General features: G+C 56.8%; 1 protein-coding gene across 5 annotated transcripts in view; it reads right to left on the bottom strand.

Annotated features, from left to right (window-relative positions):
* The window catches only part of KIFC3 (kinesin family member C3), a 64,316-nt gene that overhangs the window by 14,069 nt on the left and 32,658 nt on the right, over positions 1-17,589 (bottom strand). For 2 of the 5 annotated variants that reach the window (XM_079117869.1, XM_079117870.1), the window contains exons 2-5: positions 16,265-16,475; positions 13,553-13,695; positions 9,691-9,829; positions 7,056-7,258 (exon numbers count right to left, since the gene is read on the bottom strand). In XM_079117869.1, coding sequence (XP_078973995.1) covers positions 7,056-7,258; positions 9,691-9,829; positions 13,553-13,695; positions 16,265-16,475 — 696 coding nt within the window. Of the gene's footprint in view, positions 1-7,055; positions 7,259-9,690; positions 9,830-13,552; positions 13,696-15,938; positions 16,124-16,157; positions 16,216-16,264; positions 16,476-17,589 lie in introns of those variants that run through there. The other 3 variants (XM_079117873.1, XM_079117872.1, XM_079117871.1) reach the window with 3 other exon arrangements.

The raw sequence follows: 17,589 nt of genomic DNA, 5'->3' as shown, positions 1-17,589 counted from the left end.
GGAAAATGACCAAGAAGTCAGAAGCAAGCAGAGCACCCAGAGGACCAGACAGGAGAGAGGGCTGGGAGCAGTAAGAGTGGAGAGTGGGGATCCAGCAATGGCCACTTGTGTAGGTGAGCCTAAGAGGGAAGGGCCACACCCACCATAGGGCCAGAACACAGTAGCTGCTCAATAAATACTTGCAGTAACAGCAAGGGACAACGTGCCCACTCCTGAGCCAAAGGCCAAGTCACCAGGGAGTACAGCCTCCTGAGCAGGTCGCACAAATGGTCCCAGGCCAGCCAGAAGTCAAGCCAGAGTTCAGGAGGGGCCAGCCTGGCAGGTGACACCCGCTTCCTGGTTCCTTCTCAGCTAGAGAAACTGCCAAGGGCCTGGGGAGCTAGGGCCTTCTGCTGACCTGACAGAAACCTGCACTCACACGTCATGGCAGAATTGGCTCAGCAGAAGCGGGGAGGGTGCTCTGGTCTGTTTTCTGAGCTGTCAGCCCGGAGGTGGGCAGCCTGCTCATTACCCCCTGCCACCTGCCCTGCCTCATCTGGGCAGCGTGGTCACCTGCTGTCTGCTGGGTAGCAGAGCTGGGATGGCCTCAAGCAAAGAACCCAGAGCCCCTCGGGAGCACCCCTTTTCAGTAGCTCCCCATCCTGCCCCAACACTCTACTCCTCGTCAGAGGCTGGTCCTGACTACGTGACCGCTGGCCAGGCTCTCCGGTCCCATTCCCTCAGCTGCCAAGTATCCACACTTCAGTCCTTTGGTGGCTGAGGAGTAGGAATGGATTCTCAAGTCAGACTGTCCAGGTCCTAATCCAGACCCCCTCTCACACACAGGTGACCTCGGGTGACTTTGGAGGAGTATCTCGACTTCTCTGTTCCTTTATTTTCCTTATCTTTATGATTGGGCTACCTCGCCACGGTCGTCTTGGACATTAAATGAGATAATATACGTGAATCACTTACAACAGGACCCAGCGCTCATTACAGATTGACTATAATTTATCTCAAATGCTTAGGGCCACAATTTTTTTTTAAATTTCAGACTTTGGGATATTTGCATACATGTAATAAAACATCTTGGGGATGGGATTCCAAGTCAAAGCACAAGATTCATGTACGTTTCACACCCAACTTATACATAGCCTGCAGGGTAACATCATACAATATTTTTAATAATTTTGCGTGTGAAATAAAGTTTGTGTACACTGAGTCATCAGACTTGTGGTATTGTGTTGACACTTCATGTTTTGGGTTTTGGAGCATTTTGGATTATTTGGCTCTGGATGCTCAAGCTGTACTAGAATGAAGTCTGTGAAGCCAGAGATTTTTATCTGTGGTGCTCAGTGCTAAATGTTCCAAACCTGGCACATAGTAGGTGCTCAGTAAATACATGCAGGATGAATGCTGGGTCCTCATGGGGTTGGGTGGAGCAGGGCCTGTGGGTGAGGCTGGTACAGTGTGAGACAGGAGGGGCTTGGGGTGGGAAGTGTGGGGGGATCTCACTGCCCAAAGGCCGGAGCTGCCAGTCACTACAGGCAATGACTGCCAGGCTTGGAATGCCAGCCCAGAGGACCCCCCAAATCAGTTGTGTTTCTATGACAACAATTCAAAAAGGGAAAGAAGAGAATAATTTTGTCTGCGATAGCATCCAAGAGAACAAAATAGCCAGGAATGAACTTAACCAAGGAGGTGAAAATGCAAACCCTGAAATCTACAGAATTTTCCTAAGCTTACAAGAGGAGCTGGGGCTGGGGTGGAGCACTTGCCTGGCATGTGCGAGGCCCTGAGTTCGATCCCCAGGCCTGAGGAGATTTTTTTAAAAAGCAGAGATTAAAGAAGACACCGGTAAATGGAAGGACATCCTGGAATACTTCACACTGTGAAGATTTCAATAGTACCCGGGTCATCTAGAGAGCCAATGCAATTGACTTGGAATTCCAATGGCATCTCTAAACAAATTATAATAAGTTCATCCTAAAATTCACATAGAATCTCAAGGGGCACCAAATTGACACGACCATCTTGAAAAAAGAACAACCAAGGTGAGAGTCGCACACTTCCTGATTTCAAAATGTAAAGCTGTGGTATCGGAGCAGAGTGGTCTCGGCAATCACATGTACAGATGATGGGAAGGAACAAAGAGCTCAGGAATAAACCCCGAGCAGACGTCCAAGTGATTTTTGACAAGGTGCCAAAAATGGGAAAAGGACAGTCTTTTCAACAAGTGGTGCCGGAAGCCCACGTGTCCACAGGCAGAAGAGTTCGACCTTATGCTAAAGTGAACTCAAGGCAGATTAACTAAATATAACAGATCAAACTGCAAAACTCTTAGAAGAAACTTCATGACTCTGAAATTGCACAATGATTTCTTAGATATGATCCTAGAAATAATACAAGCAGTAAAAGAAAAGACACCTGAGTTGTTATTCATAAAATTAAAACCTCTGCCAGGCATAGTGATGCATGCATATAATCCCAGGGACTTGGGAGGCTGAGGCAGGAGGATGACAAGTTCGAGGTCAGTTTCAGCAACTTAGCAAGGCCCTGAGCAACTTAGCGAGATCCCATCTCGAAAGAAAAAATAAAAAGGGCTGGGGATGTGGTTCAGTGGTTAAGCATCCCTGGGTTCAATCCCTGTACCAAAAAAATTTATTAATAAAAATAATAAAAATATTTGCATAATGAAGGAGACTATTAAATGGAGTGAAAAGGCAACAGGAGGAAAATGTGGAGATCATGTATCTTCAAGGACTAATATCCAGAGAACTCCCACAACTCCACAACCTGATGAAAACATAAGCAAAGAACCAGGACAGACATTTTCTCCAAAGATAATACACAACTGACCAGAAAGCACAGGAAAAGACATTTAACATTGCTAAGCATTAGGGGTATGAAAATCAAAGCCACAGTGAGATGCCACTTCACGCCACTAGTATTATAAAAACAGCCTGCACATGCCTGTAATCCCAGTGGCTCCGGAGGCTGGGACAGGAGGATTGGAGTTCACAGCCAGCGTCAGCAACTTAGTGAGGCCCTAAGCAACTCAGCAAGAACCTGGCTCTAATTAAAAGACAAAAAGGGCTGGGGATGTGGGCCAGCGGTTGAACCGCGCCTGGATTCAATCCCTGGTGCCAAAAAAAAAAAAAAAAAAAAATTATAAAAACTAAAATAAGTATTGGTGAGGCCGTGGGGAACTGGAACCTTCGTGCTCAGCTAGTAGGAATGTAAGATGGTACAGCTGCGACAGCAACCAGGAGGACGGAGCCACAAAAAATTCACCAACTCAACCACCATCTGATCAGTAACTCCAATCCTGAGCGTACTCCCGAAGGAACTGAAGCAGGGACTTGAGGTACATGCTCGCCCAGGTTCACAGCAGCGTTCTTCACAATCGCCAGAAGGGGAGGGCAACCCACTGGTGAGTTCAAGGGCAGACAGCTGAACACAGGGAGAGTCTTCAGCCTGTGAAAAGAACGTTCTGGCTCCGGCTGCAACAGGAGGAGCCCTGAGGCCTTCGGCAAAGCGAGGTGAGCCAGTCACTGTTCTGAGCCCACTCAGGAGGCACCCAGTGAGGCTCAGGCAGGGAGAGCGACCCACGGCGACGGCCACCATCAGTGTGGATGCTCTTCAGACCAAGAGCTCTGCACTTAAAAATGCTCACGGGGGTGAATTTCTTCTGCGATTTTCGAAAAACGGTTAAAATGAGTTTTTAAAAAAACAGGCCAGACAAGCAGGATGCGCGTGGAGAGTGAGCGGGTCTCCCGGTCTGTGAGCCCCGAGGACGCCCCAGAGGTTCCGCCTGGAGGTGCCGGGGGAGCAGAGAGATTGGGTGCGGCTGGGCAGCGTGGACCCTGGTGGACCCCGGGGACTGTGCACCATGCACCGTGGCTCCAGGGACTTCCACAGAGGACAGGTGTGCTGGAGGCCACCGGGACATGGCCTGGAGCCGTGGCAGCCAACACGCAGCAGCGTCCCCAGGACAAGCACAGCCCCACTCGGTCGCCAGACCAGGACCAGGGGCCTTTGTGGCCGGGGCCACGCGGGTGCCTGGGGACCACAGACCCTGCCCTGAGTGCCCCCAGTGAACAGAAAGGCCACACGTGACAGTGACAAGAGGCCCGACGAGCTCAGGTCCCAACAGTGACAGTGGCACCTGTGTCCCGTCGTCTTCCAGTGGGGTTGGAGGCTTTGCGAGATCATCACCCTGAGCCCCCCGATTCTGTGGGGGCCATCATCCCCACTGCCCAGGAAGAAAAGCTGAGGTTTCCGGGGGGCGAGCCTCGGCCGGGCAAGCCACCTGCGGTCACCGGGCTGTGAGGGACCTTGGACCCGAGCTTGGATCTGGTGCCCCTGGCAGAGTCCCCGCCCCTAACCACTAGGCAGCGTGGCCTTTAGAACAGCACCGAGAGAGGGCAGCCACCGGCAGAGGCGAGCCCAACAAGGTGGGGAACTGAGCAAATCAGGTGGCAAGTGCCCAGCACTAAGGAACCGGCTGGCAGTACCCCGTGGCAGCCTCTCCTTAGAGAAGCAGCATTCGGAACACCAGGAAGTCGAGTAGGCGTCAGGCCGCAGCACGGGAGTGGCGCCAGGAGGCCTCACGCTTCGCAGCTGGCCTTCTGGTTTTCCATCCACCCTCGCGGTTGACCCACCCAGTAACCACACAGCCTCGTGTGTTCGCTCGTTTAGAGGTCGGGAATGAAGGCTCAGAGAGGAGGGGATCGATCTCCTGCGGTGGCACAGCTGGCAAGTGACACAGCCAGGACCAGGATCCTGCTCCCAGGACGCCAAGTCCAAAACACTCCCCGTAATGGTGGCGGCGGCAGCGGAGGCTGCACATAGCAGGCGGCTTACTGGGACTCCGCTCACCCAGGTCCTGTTGCTGCAGCTGCTTTACAGACGAGGAAGCTGAGGTTCAGCGTGGTCACTCACTACCCCAAGGTCAAATGGGTGATGAGCAGGGCCACAGTCAGGGTTTGATCCTGGCTCCTAGGCCCTGTCTCCTAGGGTTGGACTCTTCAGAGAGCAGCTCAGAGATCTGGAGTTTTTCCCTGAGAAATTTCCAGAAGAGAGCTGGAACTCAGAAAGTTCACAGACGAAACCAGAGCAAAGACCAGGGACCGTTCTGAATTCCCAAGTCACCGGGGGAGCAGGGTGGGCTGGGGGTTCTCCCACATGAGGCCGGAGAGCTGAGGCCCAAGACACCAAAAAGGCCAGGATGTTTCACCTCCAATTTGCCCTCTTAAAAAATAAGTCAATTTGTTTCAATTAAAAGGAAAAAGTTTTTAAAAACTTGTTGCGAGTTGTAAAAGGCCACATGTTATTTTATTTACATGAGCTATCAGAAAAGGAAAAACCATAAAAACAAAGTGGATTAATGCCTGCCAAGGGCTCGGGGGAGTGGGAGCAGGGAATGACTATCACTAGGTCTTTTTCGGGTGAGGAAAATGACTTAAAATTAGTGGTGACAGGTGCATCATACCTTAACATACTTACAACCACAGAACCGACCTCCTTAAAAGGATGAATTTAGTGGTATGTGAATTATGTCTCCGCAAAGCTCTTTAAAATAAAAAATTAAAAACTTGTTTAAAAAAGTAATGTCCTGTCAACCTAAACTGAGGAAGGTGGCGCTGCTGAGTTCTTGCCTTGGGCCAGATGTGTGATTTCCAGGGTAGGCCCTGACCCGGTCACAGCTCCCGGGGCAGCACAAGCCTCCCTCCACCTGCTGCCACAGTCCCTTTGCACTGGCTATTTCCTCAGCCCAGAAGGCACTTCCCTCAGCTCTGTGTCAGACCTCAGCTCCAGCTCTACGCTCTCAGGGAGGCTATTCCTGACCTCAGCACAGGGTCACGGCTCCTCAGACAAGTCCTCAAGGTCACATGCATGCTCTTCCTGCCACTCTTCCCACTTTACACAGATGCAACCAATGTCCATCTTCTCCACCCACCCCCCGCCGCTGGCAGAGGCTTGCCCGTCCCCTGTGTATTCCTCATGGCCAGCTGAGTGTCTGGCATAAAAGGCTCACAAAAACACGAGGCGAGGACAGGCAGGCACGGCGGGCGTGAGGCATATAGAGCGGAGAAGCTGCCTGTCAAAGGGACAGACAGAAAAGCTACGAGGTGAGGGCACAAGAGGGTATGCAGGGCCACCAGGAGGCCCGCCCAACGCAGCGAGGGCCAGGTGGGTGGAACAGACAGCTCTCAAGAAGAGCCCGGAAGAAACACTGCATCTGGAAGAAGATGCGCCTGAGCGCCTGCGGCTCCCAAGCCCAGGCCAAGTCAGATTCTAGCGCCATTCCCTCAAGCAGACGGTCACAAGGCTAGGTGACTTCTTAGCTCACAGGGCAGAGGAAGGCGGCCCCACCTGAGGGCAGCCTGGAGAGAGTGAGCCCCGGCCCAGAGCCAGGCCACTGCGCCCATGAGGGACCACACAGCAGGTGGGGCTGGGGACCGGGGCGAGCGGGCAGAGCTCAGACCACCACCAAGACAGATGTCGAACACAGAAGTGGGGAGCTGGGCCCCCGGAGAGGGCCCACAGGGAGATGGGGAAGAGGAGAGTGAAGAAAAGGGCAGCGGTCAGTCACGGGTCCTCCTGGCCAGCCAGCAAGGAGACGATGCTCCCGGCTCGGCGGACCTCGGCTCTCCGGAGACTTGGGAGATCCCTCTCCCACTGGCCTCCACCTTTCATGAAGACCCAAGCTCTTATTTCCTGCTAGGCTCCTGGGGCAGCTGACTCAGTGAGCTTTGTCCACCTGGTCTGCCCAGCCCGGACACCAGGGAAGATGGGGTAGACCCGCATGGCCTCCAGGTGGAAGCTCCCCTGCACTTCCTGCTCCTGGGTTCAGCACTTCCTCAGGGATAGATCCTGGCCCCACAGGAAATGGGGCAGGAGCAAGCCAGGACAGGAGGCCAGTCCTCCGATTCTACACCCTGTCCTCTGGCATGTTCCCAGGTCTGCACAGAAGACCCCACCTACCTCCAAGGGCCCCGTGGGGCCCAGTGCCCAGCCAATGGCCTCCACACTTCACAACAGCCTCTGCCTGTCCCTGCCTCCCCAGGTACCTGGTTCTGCAGCTGGGTGGATGTGGCTTGCTGGTCACTGTCATGGAGGGCCAGCCTCTCCCGTAGGACCGCCAGCTCCTCCTGAAGCTGGGTTTTCTCCTCCTGCAGCTGGGACATGGCCTCCACCATCCTGTGCACCACAGGGGCTGCACCTGGAGACCCCGACAGGCTGGAGCACCTCCCGCTGCCAAAGAGCCGCCCACCTACAAGCAAAGTAGCAGCTCATCAGCCAGCAGCGGAGGGCTGCCCGGCAGAGGAGGGGCCCACCGTGCCAGGGCCGGGGTGGCCAGGTGGGGTGGGACGGGTGCAGGCAGGGGTGGGGGCAATGGAGGCGACAGCATTGTGGGCCGGCAGGGGCCTGCAGGCTCCCTGGTTGGGAAGCTGGTTGGGATGCGAGGCCTGGACCAAGACCAAGCCAAGTTGGCGGCTGGCGCTCACGTAGCGGCCGAGAGCACAGGAGAGCCTCCCCACTGCCAGCCTGCAGCAGCTGCTGCCCAGAAGGACCAAGGTGTCCACCCCGGAAAGCACTGTCCTCGGGAAATGGCTTCTTAACTCTCAAGCTCCCTCCCGAGTGTAGAAGAGAGGAGGGGCCCCAGCCTGCCCCTGCAGGACGCAGTCATCGTGCACCAAAAGGAAGCAAGAGGGGCACGTGCAAGTGGGTGGGCCGGGGACACGAACAGCTGGCGTGTGGAGCAGCCGTGCTGGCTCCAAGGCCACCTACACCTGGGGCCACACAGGCACCAGAAAGGGCCGAATACCCAGCTGGGCAGGGCCTCAGCCTGATGCCTCCTCCTCCCACAGCATCACTCCTGTCACCAGGAATGGGAGAGATGGACAGGCAGACGATGAAGACCGACAGACCAAGTCCCGTGCCCTGCGGACAGGCCTGGACGTCACCCCAGCTTGTCGCCAGAGCGCTGGGGATGAGCACAGGCTCAGCGGGCAGGTGCGGTGGAGGAGGAGACCAGGAGGAGCGGGGATCTGCCCTCCCCGCAGCCCAAACGGGATCCTGCAAAGTGTCCAGGACCGAAGAGGAAGAGGACACCCGCTGGCCAGGGAGCTCTCCCACTCTACCCCAGGTGCCAGGGCTTCTGGGCTCTCCCAGGGGTCAAGGAGTCCCCAGACTCTATGACCAAACCTCCTGTCCCCACCCACTGGCAGACCTGACTGAAGCACAGCAAGTGCCTTCACTGCCCCAGAGCGGCCCGGTGGCCCGGGCGGGGGAGGGCGTCACAGCTGGGCAGGACATCTGTCTCAGCACTGGCACTGAGGGGCAGATGGGCGAGAGCCCAGCTCCCGACTGAGGGGGCGGGAAGGGCACTCACAGGCCACCCGCCCCTCCTTCCAGAGGGCTGGGGCTGGCCAGTCCCTGGTTGGACAGTGACCCCGGCTGTGCAGCCTGCATGTGACACAGCATGCAAGTCACACAGGGCTGGCCGAGCTTCTGTGATCTGTTCTAGAGAGAGTGAGGGCAGACGGATGCTTCCAGGCCCAAACACGGGGCTGCCACGGGCAGCATGTGACCAGCGTGGCCCTCTGCCCCCCACGGACTGCTGTGGTGTGGTAGGAACACGCTGGACTCTGGCCCCAGAGCTGGTGCTGCCCCTCGAGAGATGGGCGGGAGGGACCCACAGGGTCTTCCTATGGGAAATGGGGACAATGGGCCTGACCCAGAAGGCCACCTCGGGCAAGGAGCCTGGAGGCAAGATCAAAGGGGCCCAGGCAGAGCAGGCCTGTGCTCCCAGGCCGGACGCCACTTGGAAGGCCAGTGTTTGAAGGAGCTGTCATCACAGGGCTGGGGGATTCCAGGCCCAGCACTGGCCCCGGCCAAGAGCCCATCCTGACACCCCCAGGCCTCTGCTGCCTGGCCAGGGAAGCCCACCTGACTGGTGGAAATGCCCCTTCCCAGGCCCACCTCGGCCAGGCCCCACGCCTGCCCAGATCACAGGAGGGCTTGGGCCCAGAAGGCGAATCTGGCGCCAGCACAGCCTCAGTGAAGGGAGAGGCTCCTTCCAGCACCTGGCAAGTCCAGACACACAACCCTTTGGTGACATGAAGAAGGAACAATGGAAGACCAGCTCCTCTCCTCCCCACGCTCTCGGCCTTCCCCTGGGGCTCCTGGAAGATGCTCGTTCCCAGTGGTCCCTGGGCTCTGGCTTGCTGCTGGAAACCCCAGCACCAGCCCGGAGACTACAAGGCAGGGGGCCTGCGTGAGGCTCCAGAACCGGCTTCCAAGAGCCATGGCGGGACTCCGCCAGCTCCTTTTCCTCCACCTGGAGGCAGCAGAATCAGAGCTCTGTCCTAGGAGCCTGAGACCCCAGGGCCCAGGGAGCGAGGGAAGGGAGAAGGTCTCCCTGCAGGCAGTGGCATCTGGGAGGCGGCCCCCCACTCCCTGACAGACGCTGGGAAATTCAACTCAGCCCCCGCTGGCCAAGTCCTCTTATCACTGGTGGCTCTAGGAAGAGGGTGGTGACGGAAAGGATAACAGGACACTGTCCCTGGGACTCAGAGTTCCACGTCAGGTGGAAGGGCCACCTTCAGCCGGGGAGGGCAGGTGGGGCAGCTGGGCCTCCATGCAGCCTCCCTGCAGCTAGCTTGGCCAGGTGCTCCTGCTCCATGGGCGAACCTCCTTTACCTGTTTTCTCTACATTCATGGTGCCACCAGCTTCCAGGGCCTCCCGGTCCCGCCTGGGAGCCGGCGCCGGCCTCTTCAGGAGCTTGTCTTCTTTCGTCCCCTGACTCTGGCTCTCGCACCCCTTGTTCTGCAGGGCCCGCTGCCAAGACACAACCAGAATCCTCACGTGAAGGGGACCGCGCTGTGGAGGGGCCCTGAGCTAGGAGAGAGAGCGCTCCTGGAGCTGGTCGGCCCGGGGCCCCATGGGTCTGAGCCCTCGCCGTGCAGGGGGGACCAGGAGCACTGGAGTCTGCAAGAGAACGTGCCCAGATGCCAAGCAAGACAGTGGCAGTCCGTTCTCTGGCTCTGCAGCAGCCAGGCCTCGGTGCCAGCAAAGAAGGTTCTGGGCACCTGAAGCGCTCGGGTGAAGCCCGGCTCCCACGGGCAGGCTCCAGGGGCGTCCTTCAGCCGCCCAGTAGCCTGCTCACGTCCAGCCCACAAAGTCACGTCCACAGGCAACTGTCCAGCCCCACCACACATGTCAACCCAGGGCAACGCACCCCGCCATGTCAGCGGCTGCCGCCACCTGCAGACAGCACCCCCAAGCAGAGGAAGTCGCACAGGGGCCATCAGAGCAGGGGAAAGGCCTCCTCACTCCCCAGCCCCACGTGGCTATCACGTGGTCCAGGAGAGCCTGAGGCCAGGAAGCTGGGACAGAGCCCACCAGTGGACAGGTGGAGAATCAAATGCCCGCTTCTCACCCAGAAAGATGCCAGACAAGCGGCAGAACCCTGTGTGACCTGTGATCAGAGACACAAAACAGGTAGAGAAAAAAGCCTGGAGAAATATCCAGACGTCGGCTCGCTGTGCCTGGTCGGGGTAGAGGCCCGGTGTAGAGGCCAGGCCGAAACAAACGGTGTGTAAACTTTTGGGGGAACAAAAAGAAACGTCACAACAGGAAGGGAGGAGAGGAGGTGGCTGCCTTCCACTTCACTCCAAACTCTTCTGGCATCTGAACCGTTCACCCTATAAACGCCTACTGAGTTTGGTTTGTTTTTTTAACGTCCGTGGAGGTACCTGGGGACAGAGGTCACTGGCAAGTCTTCCTGCGTCCTTGCACCCTCTCTCTCTCTGAAGCAAAGACACCAGTGTCACGTTTTTTAAAGCAGCGTGCAGTGCGCGAGTCCAGGTGGGCAGCCTGCCATCTGCACGCTGCCGCGAGGCCATGGGCAAGTTCCTGACCTTCCGGAAGCTGTGTTTCCCTCCTTCTTGAGCTGGAAGTGGTAACACAGCGGCTTCCTGGAGCCGCATGCTGAGCCAAGTGCTCGCCAAGTGCTCGCCAAGTGCCCGGCGCACAGTGAAAGCGCAGCACCAGGTAGCTGTGATCAGGAGGTGCCTCCTGGGATCCTCACGTTCTTTACGTTTTGCTCACCAAAAATCCAATGGAAAGAATTGCAAAGAGGGGAGACGCGGTCTCGACAGGCCCCCTGGTTTGCCGCCCGCCCCTCCACCGGGCCCTGTCCCCACCCTTGGACCAACTGCCACACCATCGCAAGCAAACCTGTCGGCAGTGGAGGCAATGGCGGCAGCTGGAAGTTTCCATTTGCCGACCAGAGCAAAGGTCACACTGTTTCTGGCCTGCTGGCCACGCAGGAAGGGCAGACGGCGGGCGGGGGAGGGGCAGGAATCTCTGCAGCCGGGCGGGCAGTGCTCGGGTCGGAGCCGCTGGTGCAGAGGCTGGAGGTCACTAAGCTATGGGTCACTTCACTGAGCTTGGGACCCACTCACGTCCCACGTCCGTGACCCCGTGGCATGTATAAATTGAACAGGGCTGGGGCGCCGGGCGGAGGGCAGAAGCATGAGAAGGTGGAAGCTGGTTGCTGGCGGCAGCTTCTGAGATCCACGGATCTGCTGACCCCAGGACTCAGCTGAGCCCTCAGCCCAACACCCATAATCAAGGCTCAGAATAGAGCCACCGCCCAACTTGAGGCTGCGTGTTCCTGACCACAGCCTCCGGCTTTAACCACCAGTGGCCTGAGGCAGAGCAGAGAGAGGCTCTCTGGTCTCTTCAAGGCTCTCTCCTGGGCCTGCCCTCTGGGCGGACTCCACAGATAAAAGAAGGACCGTGTGGTTCCGTTTTCAGATGAACCACACGAGAAGGGCGGAGAAGCACCATGACATAGGGGACTGTAGCTGAAGGAACACCAACCCCGGCCCTACCCAGCGTGGGTTCGGGCCATGCGCCCCACGCCTGGCCACAGGACCTAGGTCTGGAGGGTGCACTACGAGGGCACTTGTGTTTCCACACCCCAGCCTGACCGCCACTTGTGCCCACTCCAGCAAGGCTCCACACAGTGGGCTTCTGCAAAGGGTGGAATCTGTATGTGCGGCGTGCGGGGACACAGCCCTCCCAGGCACAGCCTTCCTGAGGGAGAGCCTGGTATTCATCCCCCGCCCCTGCATTTAAGGCCCTTGCCCGGCTTGCATCTATCCTGGCCTGGGGCCTGGGGCCTCCCTGTATCCCTGCACCTAGCACGTGCTGGCTCGGGGTCGGCACTTCAGTGGTTAAAGATGGCAGCACCCAGGCCGCCCTGAAAATACTCAAAGCGATAGCCGCACAAATGTCCAAGGAGCCCTGCAGTCTGCAGTCAGAAACAACAGCAGAGAATCTGCTTTTTTTTTTTTTTTTTTTGTGGTACTGAAGATCAAGCCCAGGGCCTCAAGCATGCTAGGCGAGCACTCTATCATAGCTGCATCCCCAGCCCAGTAATCATTTATGATAAAACCTCAAGCAGAATAGCATGCAGTATTTTAAAAGAGCGCAGTAGTTCTCTACATCCTAGCATGTGTAAAGAGATCACCACCAGGGAAAGAACTGGTCGTAGAATAATACGTAAGCCCTGTGTGCTGGTGCACGCCTGTGATCCCAGCAGCTTGGGAGATGGAGGCAGAAGCATTGTTAAGTTCTGAGGTCAGCCTAGCAAGACCCTGTCTCAAATTTAAAAATTAAAATAAAAAAGAATATGTAAAAATGTTAAAAGTCACAAACAGTAACTAAGTGGTTATATGTGAAAGATAAATGGCTAAACACCACTTTTCAGTGGATTTTTCACAGACGACCACAAGAGGCCTTCAGCTTCTGGGTACTGTATCGACGCACAGTGTGAATTCTGCATGCTCTGTGCTATAAAGTCAGCTGGGTTCCGTGGTTGAGATCCCAGCCTGCTGTGTGACCAGCAGCAAGTTACATACCCTCTCTGTACCTCCCTATCCTTATCTATAAAACAGTAATGGTCTCGAAGATAGCTAGGGGATGACGAGAGCTGATAGAACATACAATGCCTCTGTAGGAACAGTGCTCAATAAATAGCTATTACTGTACTCTTTATGCATCATCTCTACAACCACACACACACACACACACGTGTAAAATTGCCTTTTAAAGTCAGTGATAACAGCAAGGGAACAGAAGTCAAGTTTTGCCAAAGCCCTGGTCTGGGTTGGGATTCTCACTTGGAAGGAAGGACACACAAGCACTGCCCCCCTGGGGGCTCATGTGTCACCCCAAACGGGCCTGTTTTCCCAAGGCCTCCTCCCACAAAGGCCCCACACTGCCCACTTCAACACCTCAGCCAGGGGTGGCTGAGAAGCTTCTGTCACCTGCCTCCCGTGTGATCCCCCCTGAGATCACTTAGAAAGCAAACTGCTCCACCAGGCAGGTGCTCAGCTGTGGGGGCTGCAGGGGGCTGCGAGGAGCGTGGCAGAGGCACCAGACAGTTCCCTGCCCTCCCAGCAGCCTGTCGGGGAGACCTCGTGGGCGCTCAGAGGCTGACACACAGCCAGCCTGCTCAACCCCCCGCCTTGTGAGGGCCCCAGGGCTTACTTGCACGGTCAGGTAGAGCCTGTGGGGACTCCCGGGGCCCGCCCAGTCCACGCTGAGGGCTCGGCACCGGGCTAGGGCTGGGCGAGCGGCTACTCGGGCGCTGGAGTCCTCGTCGCTGCCAACCAGGATATCTCTTCCACGCCCTGTCCCAGGACAGAGAGACAGGTGAGACGCTCAGGCCGCTGGCCACGGATCCCTGGCCAGGGCCTCAGCTGGGCTGGGATTGTGCACTCTCCCCAGCTGGCTCAGGTGTGGCCCGAAGGGACTCATGTGCCCTCACGTGCCTGCCCTGTGCAGAGCAAAGGCTTGGCACCGGCAGGGGCTGAGCAACTTTCTTAACAAAAGCCACCAAGATTCTCTGCTGGAGGGCACCCAATGTCCCAGCAGGGCCCCCCTCTGCCCACAGTGGCTCATGGGACACATTGCTCACCAGCACCTCTATAGACAGCGGCAGAAGGAGGCCAGAGCTTGCCGTCCTGTGAGGTGCACCTCGGGCCTCGGCTTTATTACCCAGGCTGCCTCTAGGTGGCAATTTCTCCCCTGCCTTCATTGAGACCAAACCCATCCTGGGTGGCCTGCTTCCAGGAGTCTCCAAAAGCATACTCGGGAGGAGTTAAAGTAAAGCTGGTTCCCGTGGGCCTCTGACACACAGCCTCACTGCCTGGGGCTGCTGTGGGGCAGAGCGGCATGGGAAAGGGGCCATGCCTCACTGGGCAAAGCGCTGAGCCACGGCCCAAGGACAAAATCACACCCTGAGCACCAGCTACGGGGCTACGTGCTTTTCAAGCCTTGAAAGCCTTCTTGATCCTCAGTTTGCCTGCCATTAAATGGGGATAACATACCAACCTCATTGCCCTTGATGAGGATCAAATGGGATGAGCCACAAGAAGTACCCCCAAGCGCTCAGCACACAGAAAGTGCCCCAAATACAGCCCGCTGGGGTGGCAATTGCCGGCAGCTCCTCACAATCACCCAAGGGGGTGGGGAGCCAGAGGGTTAAGAACATGCCCAGAGTCATGTGGAGCCAGGACTGAAGTCCCATATGTTAACCAGCCCACCACTGTCAGCCCTTGCAGGGCCAGAGAGCATGGTGGGGATTGGGGCTCAGAGGGCCAAGGGGCAGCCAGTTGGCTGAGACCCTGCCCAGTGGCAGTCACTGTGCCTGCATTTCACACCTAGGATTTTGTTTGACCTTTGTCTTAAATTTTTAAGTGGTAAAAGTCTGGCCGTTGTAATGCTTGTTTCAAACACCTCGCAAGTGTGCACATACCACTGAAGCTATATATAATGCCAACTGACTTTTTTTTCCTTTGGTAGTACTGGGGGTAGAACCCAGAGGTGATTTACTCCTGAGCTACATCCCCCTTTTATCTTGAGACAGGGTCTCGCTAAGTTGCCCAGGCTGGCTTTGAACTTTTGACCCTCTTGACTTGGCCTCTTGAATAGCTGAGGTTACAAGCAGGCACCACCATGCCCAGCAACTTATTTTCTTCTTTTATATTTTTCTGGTTTTTTTTTTTTTTTCCTTAAGTTTCCCAAGGGAAAATGTTTTGCTTTCTTTTTTTAACCAGAAAAGTCATACTTGTTCCTATTACGTTTATAATCCAGAGGACAACCTCACGGGGTGGACAGCATCCCCTACCCTTTCCAGACAACCAGATCTACCTGATATACAAGCCCCAGCTTTTCCGTGAGCCCCCCCCCCCCCCGGGTCATCCCAGCCTGGCTTGGGTGCTGGGGAGCAGCCAGCCCCAGGCACCCACAGACTTGGGGAGACCTTGGAAGGAATCACTCTGGCTGTCCCTGACGGCACAAACATGATGGTGGGGGGCGGGCAGGAGTCTGCCCTCTCTGGGCCTCAGTTTCCCCTTCTGAATACTGAGAGGTTTGGACCTAATGGCTCAGAGGGACAAACTGGCAAACTAAGCCCCTTTCCCTGTGAGTCAGGAGTGATAGACAGCAAATCCCTCCCTGAAAGCACCTCACCTGTACAACCTTGGCTCCCACACTCCCTGGGCCATCTGCCCACACAGTAGCTGGGAGAAGGGTCATGGGCAGCTCCCCTGCCCTGACAATTCAGCCCCTACCTGGAATCAGAGTAGCTGCTCACTCCTGATGTTCCTGCACCAGGGGACATGACCCAGAAAGACAAGCTGGCTCTGACAGCTCCCCTGGGGGCCACAGGGGCCCAGAGCCCAGGACCCCGTCACCATGCACCTGCTGACAGGGTCTCTACAGAGGCCACTGTGGACCTTAAGTTGAGCGCACAGCACCCAAACCCCGCCAGCCACACTCGGGAGCCGCCTCGATCCACTCCTCCTGCCCTGGACGGGCGAGCCCGGGCGGGATCAAGTGTCAGCGCCGGCAAAGCAGCCGCTTCACCTACCTTGTTTACCAGCCTCTGGCAGAGACTTGAGCGAGCCCCCCGGCAAGCCACCAGCAGATCACAGAGCCCCGACCTGGCTTGGTGAGCAGGAATGGGGTTGATCCCCTGCTCGGACCGGTCAGGGTCAGCCCGCTTCCGAGCCGCCTGCTTCCAGGCAGGGGCGCAGGAAGGAGCCGAGAGCGCGCTCCACGCCCGGCTCGCCGGGTACCCTGTAATTACCTGACAGCTCCGACTGAGGTTAGGAACCGGCGAGAAACCTCAGTCTCATCTCTGGTATCTGGAGGAAGGAAGGGAAATAAAGAGGCATTTTAAAAATGCGGACTCACCAGTTCTCAACCTCCCCGGGCCGGTGTGTGGGAAAGGGCGGGCGGCGGGGCTGGCTGCGGCTGGGGCGGGGCGAGCCATCCCCGGCTCGGGCTCCCGGGCCCGGCCCACTCTCCACAGGCCCCGCAGTGAGGGCGTGGCTCCCAGGTTCCACGTCCTGCGAGAGGGGACCATGGCCCGGGGCTCAGCAGCCTCCTCTGGGCGCCGGGCAGCCTGCAGAGAGAACACGGGAAGAGAGCTTGAGGAGGGCCGGGAGCACCCCTGCCGTCTGCCCCGGGCTGTGCTGGGTCACCTGTCACCCAGAGCTGCAGCCTGGGTGGCAACATCCCCCAAGGACCCTGGGCTCGCAGGAAGGAATGGAGTCTCTCTCCCTTTGGGGGGTGCTTGTTCCCGAATAGGGAGGCCCAGAAGTGGGCAAGGAGTGCTCAGGTGTGTCTCTGGCCCTCTGAGGAGACCCCACAACTGAGCCCCTCTTCCCGGAGCCTGGCTGCAGAAAGGCATGGCCCGACACGCTCGGGGTGGAGGGAGTGCAGGGAGCTGGCAGCCCTGGTAAGTCTCGCCCTTTTTCTTGGAGACTTCTCATTTTCTAATCATGATCAGCCACAGGCTTAACCTTTAGCCTTCAGGCTCCTCTGCCTCACACCTGTGCCTGGCGCCTAATGCTCTGAACGTTAGCATTTCACTGAGGAGGGGCTCAGAAGAGCAGGGACTGGCCAGCAATTTATATACGGCAATTCACCGTCCACTTAGCCCGACACCCCAGTAGCCTTCCTCTGAACCAAGGGCATGGCAGCACCCTGCCAGGTGTTGAGATACCAACATCCATTCATTCTCCATCTAATAAATTTCTTTAATGTTTTATAGTTGTAAATGGACAAAATATCTTTATTTATTTATTTTTATGTGGTGCTGATGATCAAACCCAGTGCCTCCCATGTGCCTGGCAAGTGTTCTACTGAGCCCCAGCCCCAGCCCCTCCATTTAATAATTATTTACTGAGTGCCTACTATGTGTGAAGGGTCACAGGCAGCTTCCCATGGACTTCCTATCAGGAGTACTCTTTGATCAGGGGAGACATGACCTCAAAGCTTTTCGACAGAAGGGAGATAAACACTTCAATAAATACTCATGGTGTGAGAAGATACAGGAGGCTGGAAGTAGTGCCAGGCACGAGGTGGTGTGGGAAACAGAGGTGGGGTGGGGAGCTCTGGCCAGGACAGAACTGAACAAACAGAATAGAGTTCAAACATTCACTACTTTCATCCCCCATCCCCGCAGAACTGGGAACTGACCAGGGGCACTCCACCACTGATCTATTTCCCCAGCT

Source organism: Sciurus vulgaris, assembly GCF_902686455.1.
Source record: "Sciurus vulgaris genome assembly, chromosome: 17".
Classification (NCBI taxonomy): domain Eukaryota; kingdom Metazoa; phylum Chordata; class Mammalia; order Rodentia; family Sciuridae; genus Sciurus; species Sciurus vulgaris.
The sequence above is the reverse complement of the archived record's forward strand: the minus strand, read 5'-3'. Positions and strand labels throughout refer to the sequence as shown.